The sequence below is a fragment of the Nyctibius grandis genome, chromosome 10, assembly GCF_013368605.1.
Source record: "Nyctibius grandis isolate bNycGra1 chromosome 10, bNycGra1.pri, whole genome shotgun sequence".
Taxonomy (NCBI): domain Eukaryota; kingdom Metazoa; phylum Chordata; class Aves; order Nyctibiiformes; family Nyctibiidae; genus Nyctibius; species Nyctibius grandis.
The window spans coordinates 9,362,643-9,378,789 of NC_090667.1; the positions used below are offsets into that span (position 1 = coordinate 9,362,643).

The 16,147-nt window shown below is 58.2% G+C and overlaps 1 protein-coding gene across 1 annotated transcript; it reads left to right on the top strand.

Annotated features, from left to right (window-relative positions):
* Positions 1–2,512: 2,512 nt before the first annotated feature.
* Positions 2,513–9,904, top strand: HRH2 (histamine receptor H2). Its single transcript, XM_068409349.1, has 3 exons — positions 2,513–3,615; positions 7,141–7,302; positions 9,228–9,904. The coding sequence occupies exons 1-2, from the start codon at positions 2,513–2,515 to the stop codon at positions 7,157–7,159; spliced, it is 1,122 nt and encodes a 373-aa protein (XP_068265450.1). The 3' UTR covers positions 7,160–7,302; positions 9,228–9,904.
* The last annotated feature ends 6,243 nt before the right edge of the window (positions 9,905–16,147 follow it).

A 16,147-nucleotide genomic window follows, 5' to 3' on the forward strand; every position in this document is an offset into this window, starting at 1 on the left:
AGAAAAAGCAATAAGAAACAAAACTACTTCTGGCCAGGTCTGCAGCACAGATCTGCACCGGGGGCTGCCCCGTGGCACTGCCTGCACCGTGGCGGGCGCCAAGCACACCGACACACCCGGAGCTGGGACCCACCAGCAGAGCCCGAGCTGAGCCCCAGCAGAGCCCACGCAAGCTGCTGGCAGCAGGAGCAGGTTGTTGATGTGTGGTGAAGCGGCCACGTAGGAGGCTGAGATCCACCCCCAGTGTTTTTTAAGTGTGCTACTCCCCCTATAATTTATCCTGCCGTTTCCACATGTTGGGAGCCATGAAAAAACATCCCTTTCACTTGGAAATGCCCTTCTCCAAGAACAACCTGTTCTTGCCGTTGCCGTCAGCGGGCAGGCAGCGCTCAGCTTGTTCCTCACTCCTTTTGTGTGTGAACAAAGAGCTTTCCACGGCAAGAGCCTGTGCTGCAGCGGGAGGTGAGGAACCGCTCCGCACGCTGCTGCCGTGGCTGAAAGCATTGCATCCCTCTCCCGACGGCCTTAATCCCAGCGCCCAAATTGAATGGACCCCCTGTCTGGCAATGAGTTTGCTGTGCTCAGCAGAAGGCGTTGCACTGGCCAGTTCATCTCTCATCACTCACTTTCAATTCCTTTAGAAGCAGCAGGGCTGCAGGTATCATCTCTAATCTCACCGGTCCAGCCCCCATCACTCCACCATATGGCTTCTAGCAATCAGTGGTTATTTTTCATGCAGTCTCCCCAGTTCACTCCCTCCCTTGGTCCCCATGCCTTTAACCTTGAATCAAAGACATAAAATCACGTGAAGAGTATTTCAGCCTGCTCCACATACTTATCTTGTTCTTGCAGGGCGAGTTTAACTTTAAAATCTCACCTCTGTCCTCTGCCAAGGCTGGACCTTTTCCTTTCCTGGAGTTTCTTTTGTTTTCTCCATCTCCGCAGCCTGTTGCACCCTGCGAAGAATCAGCTCTACCCTCCTCGCAAGCCTGTGCACCACCAGGGATGGCTTCACTGCCGCTCCGTGGGCTGCGGAGAGCCTGGGGAGCTGGGTCCTGCACAGCTCTCCCCCACCAGCACATCAGGGAGGATGGGGAGACCCGTCACCTCACCTGGGAAGCGCATGGGGGGAGACCACAGCTGTGGCACAGGCAGCTCCATGGGTGTCCCTTTAGGCACCTTCCCGACACGGGTGTTGCTTGCAATCACACAGGAACTAAGTCCCCTTTGAATCTAGTAGCAGCGCGGTCCTGGAGACCACCATAATCAGCAGCTAAAAGCTCTTTTGGAGGTTAGAGGGGTTTGCTGTGTTGTTTCTGCCCTTGCAAAATACGTTTTTTTGTTATTTATATCCAGACAGAAAATAGCCATAAAGAGTAAGTCTACAAGGGCTGCTCTCCACTCTGTGTCCCTGTCCCACGGCAGGAGCAGCTCCATCCAAACTCTCCCTGAAAAACAAACCTCCGTGATGCCCTTCAGCTGCTGGGAACAGGACGGATAAAGCTGTCAGAGCCCTTTCCAGCCACCTCCTCCCCAGGACATTGCATCACGGGCAAATGGGTTCCTCTTTCCTCCCAGGGCCCTGACCAGAGCAAGGATTTCCCCTCCAGGCTGCAGGAGCCAGCGTGGTTGCTGACGGCAGGGACCAACACAAGGCACGGGCTGCCGCAAAGTGCAGATACAAAGGCAAAGTTTAATGAGACTTACAGCCACAGCTGAGCTTCAGAAATTACATAGTGGTGACTAATTTTGCTAGATTGCATAAGAAAAGCACACTGCTTTCTCAGGAAAACTCTTTCCTCACATCCTCCCAGTCCTCGTTTTTATCATAAGCCTGTAGGAACTCATTGCCTCTCAAATCCCTGCCCTTCTCTCAACAATCCTCTGTTACGTGGGCACCCTTGGGGCTGGAGGAGGCCAGCTGGCAGGGACACACGTGCCTGGCTGCCAAGGGACTTTGCAATTCAGGTATAAGCTGGCTAGAGCATCCAAGGAGGTGTAGACACCCCATTTCTGGAGGGGTTTGAGGGGCAGCTCCAAGGAACTTTGCCCACTGCAGCTCTGAGTTGGTGTTTTCTTTGCAGGTTGTCCTCGGTAGATGGCAAAGCTCTGTTCCTGCTGGAGCACTGCTGACTGCTGTCACCAACCAAACATGCAGAGCTCGTGAGACCTCACAGGACCTGGCCCCATGGTCACTCAGAGGGAAGGAGAAGGCAGGAGAGGAAAAGAGCAGTTGAGACCCACCAGCAGCTGCCATGGGAGATCGGCTCCACCACTGAGCTCCCAGATGCGGCCAATGGGCACAAGCGAGTCACAGGGCCTCATTTTTCCCTAGACTGTGTCATTCCTAGCATACAAGGCTGAACACGTGAATTGACTCTGCAATGTTCTCCAAGGTCACTGTAGACCCAGCGTCACTTTGGAAAGGGCTCTAGGGCTGCCTGGTAGAGGCTCACTCCAAGTAGCTTTGGAACCTGTGCGAGCAGGACTGCTCCACCCATGCGACTCCACTATGGATCCGTGTTACAACCATACAAGCTCTCAACAAAGGATGGACTTCTCCCTCCAGCTGCTGGTCGGGTCCTGCCTCGCCATCCTCATCGTGATCACTCTCTGCGGTAACATCATCGTCTGCCTGGCTGTCACCCTTGACCGCCGGCTCCGCAGCTTGACGAACTGCATCATCGTCTCCTTGGCCATCACTGACCTGCTGCTGGGCGTCCTGGTGCTGCCGTTCTCCGCCTTCTATGAACTCGCCAAAGAGTGGCCCTTTGGCAGCACTTTGTGCAACATCTACAGCAGCCTGGACGTCATGCTGTGCACAGCTTCCATCCTCAACCTCTTCATGATCAGCCTGGACCGCTACTTTGCTGTCACCACCCCACTCCGCTACACTCAGCTGGTCACTCCTTTCCGGGTGGCTGTGGGTTTGGTTGTTATTTGGACCGTGTCACTGATGGTCTCCTTCCTACCCATCCACCTGGGCTGGAACACCAATGGGACAGCAGTCCAAAACACAGTCCCAAACTGCAACAAGGAGTGCACGCTGGAGGTGAATCCTGTGTACGGGCTAGTGGATGCCTTGCTCACCTTCTACATCCCTTTGGTCGTCATGTGTATCACCTATTACCGGATATTCAAGATAGCGAGGGAGCAAGCCAAGAGGATAAACCATGCGTGGTGCTGCAGCAGCAACACCCCCATGCCGCCCATGGTGAAAGAGCACAAAGCCACCGTGACACTGGCGGTGGTGTTGGGGGCGTTCATTGTGTGCTGGTTCCCCTATTTCACAGTGTTCACGTACCGGGGCATGTGGGGGGACAGCAGGGTGAAAGGCACACCCATGTCCATCGTCCTCTGGCTGGGCTATGCCAACTCAGCCCTGAACCCCATCCTCTATGGGACGCTCAACAGGGATTTCCGGCTGGCATACCAGCACCTGCTGCACTGCTGGAGGACTGGGGGCCCCAGAAGCTCCCACTTGCCTCCCCTCCAGAAGGCCCAGGCCAGGGGAAGGAGCTGCAGGCAGGGCCAGGGCAGGCAGAAGAGTAAAGCCCTGAAACTGGAGATGAGGAATGGGAAGGAGATCTTGCTGACTGATGGAGCCCTCAAGAGGTAAGAGCCTTCTTTCATGCAGGGCTTTGATGATAGGTCCATCCCCAGAGAGGAAGGCAGAGGTAGGGACCCCACGTTGTCCATGAACTTTTAAGCAATGAGCCGATGCCCCAGCAGGAGATCCTTGCCCAGGCAACTCTTTCTCTTTGCAGCCACTCAGAAATTCATTACCACCAGCATGAACCCAGCTCGCGTCCCTCCATGCTGGCACCACAGGTCCAGCTGCTCCAGCTTCACATGTGGCTGGCCACCCCTGCAATCACCACACCTTCACAGGGAGCACAAAATGTCCCTGGCTTTGCTGGGTAACAGGGACAGCTTTGCCATGAGAATTTGCTGTACAGAATGGGGTGAAGCCACTAGCTGTGGCTGCTCACAAAAACCAGACGTGTCCCGCTCTCCGGTGGCGGCCAGCCAGCAAAGCCTGGGCACGCAGCAGAGATGTGGGGGGCTTGGGAAAGGTGACCCCCTGTCACAGGGCGGGCAACAGGGTGTTAGTCCTGGGGCACAGAGTCGGGGCACCCACAGTCAGGCTGCGAGTCCCTGCAGGAACCAAGACCTGGGTCCCCATCTCCGTGCAGAGCAACTCAGCCGTTTCCCGTCCTGGCCGAGCCACGCGCCCTCGGCATTTCGGCTGTCGGTTTGCATCAGCAGTGAGTGCAGCGAACAGCAAGTTCCATTCCCATCTCTGGGAAGGAGCAAGAATGGCCAAAATGAGGTTGGCAAATATTTTTAGAAATACAAATACCCATGTAAAGTTAGAGCCAAACATTCCCTCAGCATCGCCCCAAGCATGTCACAGGGGTCAGGCCCCTCGGAGGGGTGCGGGTACAGCGAGGGAGCAGGACGGGTGCAAGAAGGGTGAACCCTGTGCCAGGCTGTGGCACCAGTGTCCCTGCAGGGCTGGGCCACCTGCACACTACCTTGCCCAAAGGCATTCCCTCACCTGAGCATACGGAGAACAGAGAAGTGTGCTCTGGCATGGTACAAACTGCTGCTCCCGAGACGTTAATCTAACTTCTAGGCAGTGCCTGATAAGCAGCCCAGAAACTTTCCATCCTGTAGATAAAGAGTCCTTTGACATCGCGCTCCCAGCATGCCAGCAAAGAAGCCGCGCTTGTGCTCTCCTGTGGCACGTGCCCTTGGTCCTGTCCCAGAAACATGGTCTCAAGCCACCTAAAGGAGAACGTAGGGAGGTGAACCAAAGGGCAGGGCCATCCAAAAGGCTCGGCCGGCATCATGCCTCCTCTGGGGCTCAGATGTGACTTTATCCAAGGCAGGGGGAAAGCTTGGGGCAGGGGAGCCTGCCCCAGGAGACACAGAGGGATGGAGGAGTGCAAATACAAGACCGCAGCTCCTGGAGCTGCCTTTTCAGCTTCCGAGGAACTACTAGTGCAAAGGTATAGCATTTGGTAAACACGGTTGGAGGCGTATATAAAAACATATGGAGAGCATGTGCCCAGTGTGGTAGACATGCTTCTGCAAACACACGGAGACAAAGAGTGAGCTGTGCTGTTTACTCACACAAAAGTGCATCTCCTGGGCAAACTGGGACCTCACACACCGGGGCTTTGCAGCCAGCCAGGGAGAGCTGGCCGGGGGGAATGGGCTGGGGGGACTTCCCTACGCAGCCAAGAGGGAGAAGAGAAGAAAAACATCAACGACTTCTCAAAGTGCTGCCTTACCACAAAGGGAGGATAATGAGCTGGAGGGCAAGAAAAGGGGAAGGAAAATGGGTTTCTGTTCCCCAGGCAGAGGTCAGGGTCACTGGAGCCTGCCTCCTCCTGGTTTTCCCCCTCCCAGCTTTCCCAAGTAGACAAGGTCCTTCCCCTGGTTCCCCGGAGGGCCTGATCCTGGTACAGGAGCTGCACCCAAAGCCCACGCTGGGGTAGGTGGCAGCCAGGGGACTTCCATCCCCAAACTCTCAGCGTGCAGGTGCCCGGTGCCAGCAGGGCTTGGCAAAAGCCCCAGCGCAGGGACACGGCGCGTGGCTCCAGACTGTCCTCACCTCTGCGGGGTGAAGCTCCCTCACTGCTAAAACCAACCCCAAATTGTCTCCCAGCTGGCTTTGCTCCCAAGGGTGCTGGAGGGACTAGGGTGAGCGGCAGCCAGTGCCATAACAGTGCAGATACACATGAAACACAGGAACCGTGGGGAAGCAAGAGAGGAAGACTCAAGCACGGGGATGTTTCTTGACCTTTCTAAATCCAGAGATCTCCTTCCCATCCTACACAGCACCACTGCTGTGGTTTCCGTTCACAATCAGATAAGAGCTGCTCGAGCACCGAACGATCAGTTATTGCTTTTACTTTCCCTACTTCCCTCCTTAGCCTGCTCACTTGCACAGAAATGACGCACCAAGGATCGCATGGGGCCCCTTCCAACCATAGTCAGATACATAAACATCTGCTGTTGGCAGATGATCTGGATCAACTAATACCACACAAGACAGGTGGGCACAGGATTTACCTGTACACCAAAAGCCTGGCAGCCAACTTCATCCCAAGTACAAACCAAGCTGATTCCTCTCCCGCCTTTCCCTTCCACATAGTCTTCCCACTCCTCTGCCCCAGACACGTCAACAGAAAAAAAGACCAACACAAATCACTCCACAAACTCATAACCCCCCAAATAAGAAGGACCAGAGCTCCAAAGAGCTCTGCTCAGCACAGCTCCGCAGGGTCATTCAGGGGAAAGCGCAACCAGCAGTATTTTGAACCGTTGCCATTAATAACAATGTTCTTTCCCATTATGAGGCACAGAGAAAAGATGAGCAAACAGTAGTGGGAATACTGGAGAACTGCAGCCAGTCTCGGGGTGTCAGGAGTGAGGACAGAGAGTCAGAGTCATCGCTGCTCTGGAAATCAAAAGGCCACGGGAGCACCGCAGCCGTTAAAGGGCTGGAGGCATTTCCATAGGTGAGGACCAGTAGGGTGGAGAGTGCAGGGCCAAGGAGGGATGCAAGGGAAGAAAGGTGCTTCTGCCTCCCCACCAGGCACCACACAATTCACAAAAAAGAAAACCAAACAGGAAAGGAAAGCACTATTTGTACACACAACACCTGATGGACCTCAGGAACCTGCTTCACTGCTCTGGGACAGGACTCCAAAGAGAAGCGTGCTGAGCATGGCTGTAGGTTGAGAGACCAGTCCCTGAGGTCCAGAGAGATTAAAAGCCTGAGAGAAGGAGCGTTCTGCACGGACGGGGAGGTATCAGGCAGAAAACACTGGAACTGAGCGAGCAGCTCTGGATCACCCTCTTGCACACATCAGCTGTGCTCAGGGCAGCTCGGGGCAGGACTGTGGCCACAATGTATGGGCAGAGAGAAGCCAGTTCCCATAGGAAGGGATCACTGTCCCAGTCATGACGTGCCCGCCCCAGCTGTCAGCCTTGGGGACGGACACCAGGCAGGCAGTTCCTGGTGCTCCACAGAGCAAAGCCAGGCTTGACCAGGCTGACACTGACTGATCTCTTCTGTTTCTCTCTTTTTTTTTCTGTCTTCATGTGCAATTTAACCCTTTCCAGCAGCAGAGCTTTCCCATGAGTCTCAGCCAGCCCGCTGCCCTAGGACCCACATCTCCCAGCCTTCAGCTCCTGGCTGCCATCTTCCAAAATCCTCTGAGGTTGAAAGGACAACGCTCAATTTTCCCCAGGGAGAAACTCAATGGCAGAGGCGAGGGTCGCAGTGTGAGTACAGGGCCAGGGTCACTGGGTGCAAACAAGGGGAGGGGGCAGCTCTCCCTGCTGTGGCACTCACTGCATTTTCCCTGGTCCAACCATCCCACCCCGGTCATTCTTGGTGCAGAGGGTGATACCACAGAGGTGCATCCTCACTCCTCTCTCCATTTGCTCTCCAAACCCAGCCCCAAGCCCAGGGGCGGTGCAAAGAGCTGCTCACCCCCCGGCTGCCCCAGAGGTGTGGTCTCACACCACCACCCTGCGATGCCCTGGAAGACGCCTGCATCCTGCCCATCCCTCCGCACGCTGCAGAGGCAGCTGTATTCAGACTGCAGATTTCCAGCGTGCTTCATTTTCATGCAAGTCTGCATCAGCTCTACATAAATTGCCTGCAGCTTTCACGGGGATGCTGGCAGGGATCCCAGGGTGAAGGGCTAATGCCGCACCAGGCATTGCCACTCTCTCCCAGTGATGCTGGGCTGGAGGACATGGCTGCCATGCATGGGGATGCCTCTCAGCTCCAGAGAACCACTTTGTGCAGCCCTTCTCAGGAAGAGCAAGGCAAGGTCACCGTGACCTCCCCATGCTCACCCTCCAACGCTGCACGCTGATAACCTGGGTTCTCCTCTATTGACTGTGCCCTGAGGGGAAAAATATGGTCACCCACGTGCTGGAAGCTAGGTACACTCGTCCCTGCTTCACGCTGAGCACTGCTAACCTTAGCCAAGGTCATGGCGATGGCAAGAGCTGGTGCTGCCTGCCCGCACGTACAACCAGGAGGGAGCTGGGGCTGTTGCAGGAGAGCACAGGGCTCCCCACCCTGGGGCATGTCATCAGCCTGCACCTCTCAGAGGGACATCCCATGAATCACCCTGGAAATGCCATTGCCCATCAGCAGGGGAACCAGAGGCTTGGAGAGCAAGGTGGCAGGAGCAGGGCAGGGCAGTGAGGTCTCCATGACCCCGGCAGGCCCTGATGGGCTGCAGGTCCCCCGATGTGACATACCAAGGCACAAGCATCGCTCAGCAGGGAGGTCACAGTGCAGAGGCTGCTCCCCAGGGCAGCACCACCATGGCCCCAGCACTGCTCCATGGGAGGGAGCAGCGTGAAACCCCATGCCCGGAGGGCACCACAGCTCACAGCGAACCTCCCCCAGACATGGTGCTCACCCCCGGGCAGCGCAGACACAAGGCAGAGTCGTCTCTGCCTCTGTCATTGCCCAAGAGCAGGGGCAGAGGGGACGCCAGTTCAGCTCTTCTGCTTCATGCTTTCCCTCTCTGTGCTGCACACACCTTCCGAAACACATTTAGTTTCCATGAGGTAAGGGCAAAATACCAGCCATGACCCGAGAGATGGCTAATCTAATCAGCAGAATGAAGTAAAGTCAGTCTGGGGGAGAGGTTTGCAGGAGATCTGAGGTCCTGGTGTGGCCACAGATTTCCTCTCTGCGCCATGGGGGTGGGGACAGGAAATGTCACCTCGTGTGGGGCACCCGCCTGAAAGAGTCCCCAATCCACTTACAGCAGCGGGGAGAGGGGCTGTGGGAGAAGAGCACCCAGCAGCAGAGCACCACCGATCCCAGGACACCTGCTTTTACCAAGCTATCTGCAGAGGTGACAACCCTGTTGCTGCTGGCTGGCCCAAGCAGGTGGGAATAGTAGGCAGAGAAAGCCACAAAGCAGAGTGATGTTACTCGGAGGGATGTTGGATGATGGGTCCTGGGGTGACGTGAGCCTGCTCAGCTCTGCCCAAATGTCAGCACTCAGCATATAGCCGTGCTCTGCTGAGAGCATCCTCACAGCATCACAACAGTCACTCCCACACACAGTGGGTGCTTAATGCAGCATCTCTTATACTGGGGAGCATGAAAGAGTGGGAAAGGGACCCACCTGCAGCCTGCAAAGCCATTGAACCCCCTCTCTGTTCCCCTGCAGGATCCCTGCTCTGGCACACAGCGTTTGCTCCATCCTCAGACACTGCTGGAGAGGCCTTTGCCTGCCCAAGTTTCTTCCCAGGAGGGTGGTGTGTTTGAAGAGCCCTCGGAGGAGCTGCAGAAGAGCCTTTCCCCTGCCCCGTCGGGGCCATGACACCTTCAGTGTTGAGCCCCACACCAGCAGGCAGTGGTGCCCAAGGAGCTGGGTTGGGAGCCAGCACATGTCCCCAGCAGGGCTGGGATAGGGGTGTCCTACCCAGGCCCAGGGCAGTGGGTCAGGCTAAGAGGGCACAGGGCAGGGGGAAAAGGGGCTGCCGTCAAGGTCTTGGTGCCAGACAGACCAGCCTAGGATGGAGAAGGGGAGCAGAGGCACTACCCTCCCTGGTGCCCTGTCCAAGGGACGTATCCACCCCTCGGAAGGGGCAGAGGTCTTAGCAGAGGTGGGGGCGATGTGGCTGGAGGGCTAGCCACGGCAAATGTTGGCAGCCACAAGTGCCGGACGGCCGTGCACAGGACACCCAGTCCTGCAGCATATCCATGCTGGGGCAAGCCTGCGTCCCATGTTGGGGAGGTTTTGGTAACATCAGGGCTGTCCCTGCTCTCTGTGTCTGCTTCACACCCCCTGCTCCAGCCCCACTACAAGAAGGAGAGAGGCCCTGGAGCCTGCTGGGCCATGGGGAGACACTAAGCAGCCAGGGTTCGTCCCCGGGCTCTGCCCTCCCTGGCAGCTCAACACTAAGACTGCCAAAACAGGATGTTTCTGCACTGACCCTGTGCAGAAATCATCAATGGTATAAAAACCTGTTTAACAAAAAGGGAAAATGAGATCATTGATTCATTTGGGCGTCCTGGGAAGAGCCTCACTGTCTCCCCGTACCCGGCTGTCCCATCCCCATCCCTCTGCTGGGACACAGCCTGGACACACACAGCACAAGGCCCCAGGACATGGGTTGCAGCCACCCAGGGCAGGGCTGGCATCCCCCCCCGCAGAGAGCACCTTGCCCTGTATGACCAGCCAGACGATCCTCCCCGGTCCCTAAGCTGGTGGGAAGAAGGGGGCAGCAGGCAGCGAGGACCAGCTAAGACAAGAACGAACAAGGATCCCCTCCCATGCTGTGGGGCAAGAGTTTTCCTCCTGGAATAAGCCTGGCCCACATCCCCCCGGGTGCAGTGTGCTCACTCCGCACCCCACAGCATCCCCGGGGCACAGCGAAGCACAGCCCGACCCCTGTTTGCAGGATCCCCCCGCGAAGGGAGGGCGCCGAGCCCCCAGGCCAGCGGGTTTGGTGTGCGCCAGGGCTCTGCCCCGGGAGGAGGAACGGGCGAGGGCGGAGCTCGGGCTCAGCTGCCCCGGGACACTCCTGCCCCCAGCCTCGGGGGTCTCCGGGCGGGTGGGGGTGCCTGGAAGGGGCTCCCTGCACGGGGCCAGGCCGGGGTGCCCGACACCCACTGGGTGAGCGTCAGGACCCGGGGGAGCGGCGGACACCCGGGCTCGCACCGCCCGGAGCGGGGCCGCCGCTCTGCCCTGCCCGGCCCCGCGCCCCCGCCCCGGGCACCCCCCCCGCGCCCCCGCCGGCCCCCGGAGCCAGGGCGGGCGCGGCCGCAGCGCAGGCTCGGAGCTCCCCCTGCTTGCTGCCGGGAACGGACCCGCCCGCCCGGCCCTTCGCTCCCGGCCCCGCCGCTGGGCTTCGCCCCCGAACACCCCGGGCTCGGTGTCCCGAACACCCACGGCCCGGACAGGGCTCCCCTCTGACCCGGCACACCGGACCCCGCTCCGCTCCCCCGACACCCCCAGAGCAACCACAGCCTTTAGTTCCAGCCCCGACCGCTTGCACCTCTGTGCGTTTGGCCCTTCCACTCGTAATTAGTGGCTGCAAAGAGCAAATGGCTTCCGGAGAGCAAGGAGGGCCGGGGGGTGGGCTGCAGCCCCAGTGTCCCCCAGCACCCACTGGGCAGCGCTGAGCCCCACCGAAGCATCAGCGGGCAAGGAAAGACCCACAGCAAGGTGATGCCCTGGCAGACAATGTCCCCTCCTCGGTCCTCGTCATGTGGCCTGGGGACAGGGAGCTACCAGACCCCTGGGGTGAGCACCCCACAGCAGAAGGAGAAATCACCTCACCAGCACCTGCCCTTGCAAAGAGGCAGGAAACGAGTCCACGCAGCCGAGCACGCAGAGGACTCGTCGTCTCCAAACCAACCAGGCAGGAGCAGGCCTCGAATGGCCTGTAGCATCCATGCTTCCCTCCAGCTCGGGGAGAAAGAACTGGCAAACACACCCCGAAACCCCTGCCACCTATGATAACAATTAGAGACTTATCTAATTGCAAAAATAATTGCAATTGAAGTGTTTAATTACCATACTAAGCAGGAAGAGCCTCTTCCGACTGTTCCAGTAGCACTCCCGATCCATCAAACAAGGTTTGGGGCTTGTTTGGGTGTTGGGTTTTTTTTGATTATTAGATTGCAGCCCCAGGGGATGAAGAGATTTGCTAATTAGGGTCTTGGAGAACAGCTACCAATTCACAAACACTTGCTTTTAATTTCAATACTAACGAGGCTGGAAGCGGGGAGAAATCCAAAATGCAGAACATCTGCAGCAGTTGCTGTCTGCAGTGCTGCTGCCCCCGAGACCCTCACGGGGCTGGCAGAGGCCTGACACCGCACAGTGCATGGACCGGTCCGGAGGCCATGGGCATGGGTTGGCTCAGTGCAAGCACAGGCAGGCTGAAGCTGCTGCTCCAGGTCACTGCTGTCACCACAGCCGCCATACAAGCTAATCCCAGCATTGATCATCTATCTGATCCCCCAGGGACCATCGACCGCAGAGGCTGTCTCAGTGATGGGCTTATCCCCGTCCTGGGGCAGCAGTTCCAGCCCCTGGGGGTGAAGCAGCATGAACTTCTCCAGGTGACATTTGGTTTCGTTCTCCCCTAAACTGACAACAAAAGAGAATTTAATTCTCTCTCCAAGCAGCGATTCTGGGAGGGGAAAGAAACCGCTTAGGAAGCTCCTAACCGACATCTGCTTTCTCAGATAGGAAATATCCCCCTGCAGCGGCAGGAGCAGGGACAGGGACGGCTGCCAAGTGCATGGGGACACCCCCATCCCCCTGTCCCTGTGGGGGACACGGGAGCTCACACTGCCCTGATACACAGGACCTCATCCTCACCCTGCTCCACCAGCCGCCCCAGGGACCCATAGTGCCTGGCTGGGCTTCTCCCACCAAACCACCTTTCCCATCCTCGCCGCAGCTCTGTGTAGGGTCCAAAAACATGGTGAGAGGAGATGCGGGGAAGGGGAGAGGCACAGGGGAGGCAGGAGCAACCGCAGGGCATCCAGACGTCCCCTCCCCGAGGAACGCAGCTGAGAAGCGGTGGCTGCCGTGGGCCGGAGGCGAAAGAGCGTTTTATTTCCTTTAGATAAAAGAGAAACATCAGTTGAATGAGGAAAAAGTGTGTTGGTTTTTTTTCAGGCTGTCATGTGATTAAATACAGAGGAGACTGAAAGGTAGAGAACAGCCCCAAGCAGTCAAAAAATGAGAAACTTTGTGTTAGAAACCTCGAGATTTGATTTTCTGGAATAAAATGCATTTGGAGGTCACTCACCCGGCAGTTTTGGCTGGGGATTCAAGCCTCTGGAAAGGTTTTGGGATCCGTTGCCTCGCCTCAGATCTAAAAGTTGTATTTCCATGCCAAACCACCTTGAAACCAAGGAGAAGCACTCCCTTACAGCCTGAAGGAGATGACCATGGGGACAGCATCAAGCGGTGCCGAGGTGCCCCCCTGGCCTGACCCAAGCCCTTCTCGCCCAGCATTTCCCCACCACTCGTGAATGCCAAAGCTGGTAGTGCTGGAGGCGCAGGGCCACGCTGACCCCGGCCACCATGGGATGGTGGCCGTGGGACTAGAGAGGGGACAAAGCCACTAGAGGGCACAAGTATGACACAAACATGTCCCCAGGTCAAGGGACCTCTGGCTCCCCCAGGCAGCAGTCTCAGAGGTCCCCAAAACCCACCATCACCCCCCATCTCCAAAAAGCCCACCCTTAGCTGAGGTCCTGCTGGCCCCAGTGCTTCAGTGTCCCCAGGCACTGGGGTGGCACAGCTGCACCTGGAGCTGCTGGTGCTCCATAACAGAGACGTGTCTGTCTGTCCAGCCACAGACACCCCTTGTCCTGGCCCTGCTGGGAGAGCATCATCCCAGGCAGCCCCTGACCCGCAGCCTGGGGCGGTGGCAGCCCGTGCTCCACACAGGCAGCACCTCCAGCTTGCTGCCCTCTGGCTCAGGGGCTGCACAGCCCCACAACACCCGCCCAGCACCAGCCTGACCCTGCACACCAGCCAGCGCCTTTTCACACCCAGAAAACAGGCTGAAGGGGACCCCCAGACCCTCTTCCCCACCATCAATGCACCTTTTCCCGGTGGCCTGAGAACCTGTCGCTCAGGGCTAGCTGCGGAGAGCTGGGTGCCCCGGCCAGGCAGCAAGACGTGGGTCCTGCAAGGGAACCATCTGACCATCACCAAGGGCCGTGTCCAATGTCCTTTTGTCCTTTTCTTCTCCTTTCTGCCCCAGAACGTCCTTCAGGCAGGCACTCCCCTCCCCACGCCTGCACCTGGCACCACTTTCATTAAGGCTCTACCACCAAACCAAACACCGTTTGTCAGGGAGACGGATGCCAGAGGCAGCTCTGCTGGAACAGATGCCCCCGTGTCCCCCCGCAGCAAGCAAACATTGCAACATCCGCCTTCCCGGTGTGCCGCACGCCGCTGCCCGTGTGGGTTTGCAGTCCCGGGTTCAGGATGGGGTGCTGGGTCGCAGGCCACCGTCTCCCAGGCTATATTCCTGCTCCCAGCTCAATGGGCACCTTGGGACTCACTTGCAGGTGCCTGAGCCGCTCTCTGCACCGCAGCTGCCCTGTCGCAGCCCAGCCACCCGCCCCGGGCAGGGTGCTGCCGCCCCGGTGGTGTTTGCATCAGCCTCCAGCCTGATCTGCTCTCCCCGCTTCCAGCTCCCATTCCAGCGACAGCAGCAGATCTCCTCCCCGCCAGCAGGACCCCAGAGCCGCCGGAGGCAGAGGCAGCAGCACCCTCCAGCCCCAGGCACGCAGGGACTGATGCTGATTAAACACAGCGTCGGCGCTGATAATTAATTTCTTGGAGGATGAATTACTTGGGAAAGCTGCGGAGTGAATGTTGTTCTTCCTGCCACACACCCGCTGCGTCTGCTTGGGCTTTTAAAAAAAGTAACAGCAAAGCAGGAGGAAAGAGCATCCCCTGATGAACACCCGCAGCCGTGCCCTGCCTCGGCTCAGGGTGCCTTCGGGGTCAGGGTCTCTGCTGGGGGCTGTTCCTTGGGGCCATGCAGCTGCAGGCAGGGCAAGAGGATGCGCTGGCACTGCCCGTGCCCCAGTGGTCAGGAGACCCTCAGCATGGGCTCTGGGCTTTGACCGAACCCCCTCCAGCAGCTCCTTATGCCCCTGACTCAGCCCACGTCATGGGGATCCCAGTCTCGCCATGGGACCCGCCTGGGGGATCACAGGGATCTCTGTGGATGGTGTCCGCCCGCCCTCTCCCCAGGCACTGCCCATCATCCATGGGGTGGGTGATGGATGCGGCTGTCCCCACCCCAGAGCTGTGGGGCCAGGAACTCAGCCCCTCCGGCCCCCGTCTCCTGCAGCAGCACATCTTGCCGTAGCACAGCTCCCTCCTGGTGCTGGCACAAGGCTGCGCTGGATGCAAATTCGGAGCAAGAAGCCCCTGCAGACAGCACTATTACGCAGGGCTCTCCATCCCTTTTGCTTAATGGGAAGCATTTTTCTGTTTCATTTCCCTTACCCTTGGAGCTGAAACCGCCTTTCTGCAGCAAAATGCACCAAGCCAAAGAAATCCTTCTCCCTTTCCAGCTCACAAACTGCCCTCTCTCCTCCACCAGCAGAAATGCCCACCCCGCAGGCCACCCCTTCCCCAGGGTATGTCGTACTGCTGGAGGGACAAATGGTCCCCATCCTGCATCCCTCCCGCTGGTGCCACGTCCCCGGGCTGCGCTGGCTCCAGGCTGCGTTTGGGTCATTCATCCTCATTCCCTGGGCTGAGATGTGCAGCCATCCTGCGGGAGAGCCGGGCCCCCCATAACCCCCCAGCCCCGTTTCTGTCCTCTCCGTGTACAGATATCGCAGATATTTGCAAGTGCCGCAGAAGGCGACGCGTGCCCTCGGCTCACCTCCCCATCCCTCCCCGCGGGCGCTTCGCTCGCTTGGCCTGCTTCAAGGTTGAGCTAAGTCCACTGTTCATCACTCGGTAATTAAGCCCTTAATTAACAGGCCGGTTTCCCCTCAGAGCCCTGCCAGCAGCTCCTGGTCCCTCCAGCAGCCACTCCCCAGCGGGGTGGATGCTGCAGGGCCGGGGGAGCGCTCCCCTCCCCGGGATGACTCCGGGGTGTTTCTCCCACCTCCCCTGCGCTCTCTCCCTGCCAGCCTGGCTCTGGGGCACCCACCGGGACCCAGCCTGGAGGCAGGAGCCTGCTCCAAAATGGTGCCTGGGGCACGAGCAAGGCTGACACGTGTCTGGGCGCAGTGTGATACTCGGGGAGTCAGGGGCAAACAGGGGTGAGCCATTCCCACCATGAGTGATGCTTAAGCCTAAAAACTCCAAGACTAGAAAACCTCCCAGCTTATAAGCCTTAAAAAAAATCAATATTCAAGATATTCCTGCCTGAAGAAAAAATCTCTCAGCAACCTTCGCTGCCGGCAAGTCCCCTCTGCCCCCTTCTCCCCACTTTGGGACTGAGCAGGGAAGGAAGGCAGCAGTGCCGCGCCCCAACCCCGAGCTGGCTGGACGGTAGGGGACAACACGGGGACGCTGCCCCAGGCTCCCCACCAGCCTCCAAACCACAGAGAACCTCAGCAAACCAGCCGTGATGAGCT

What these genes read in the sequence shown, in the direction of transcription:
- HRH2 (XM_068409349.1), top strand. Translation starts at nt 2,513, where the DNA reads ATGGATCCGTGTTACAACCATACAAGCTCTCAACAAAGGATGGACTTC.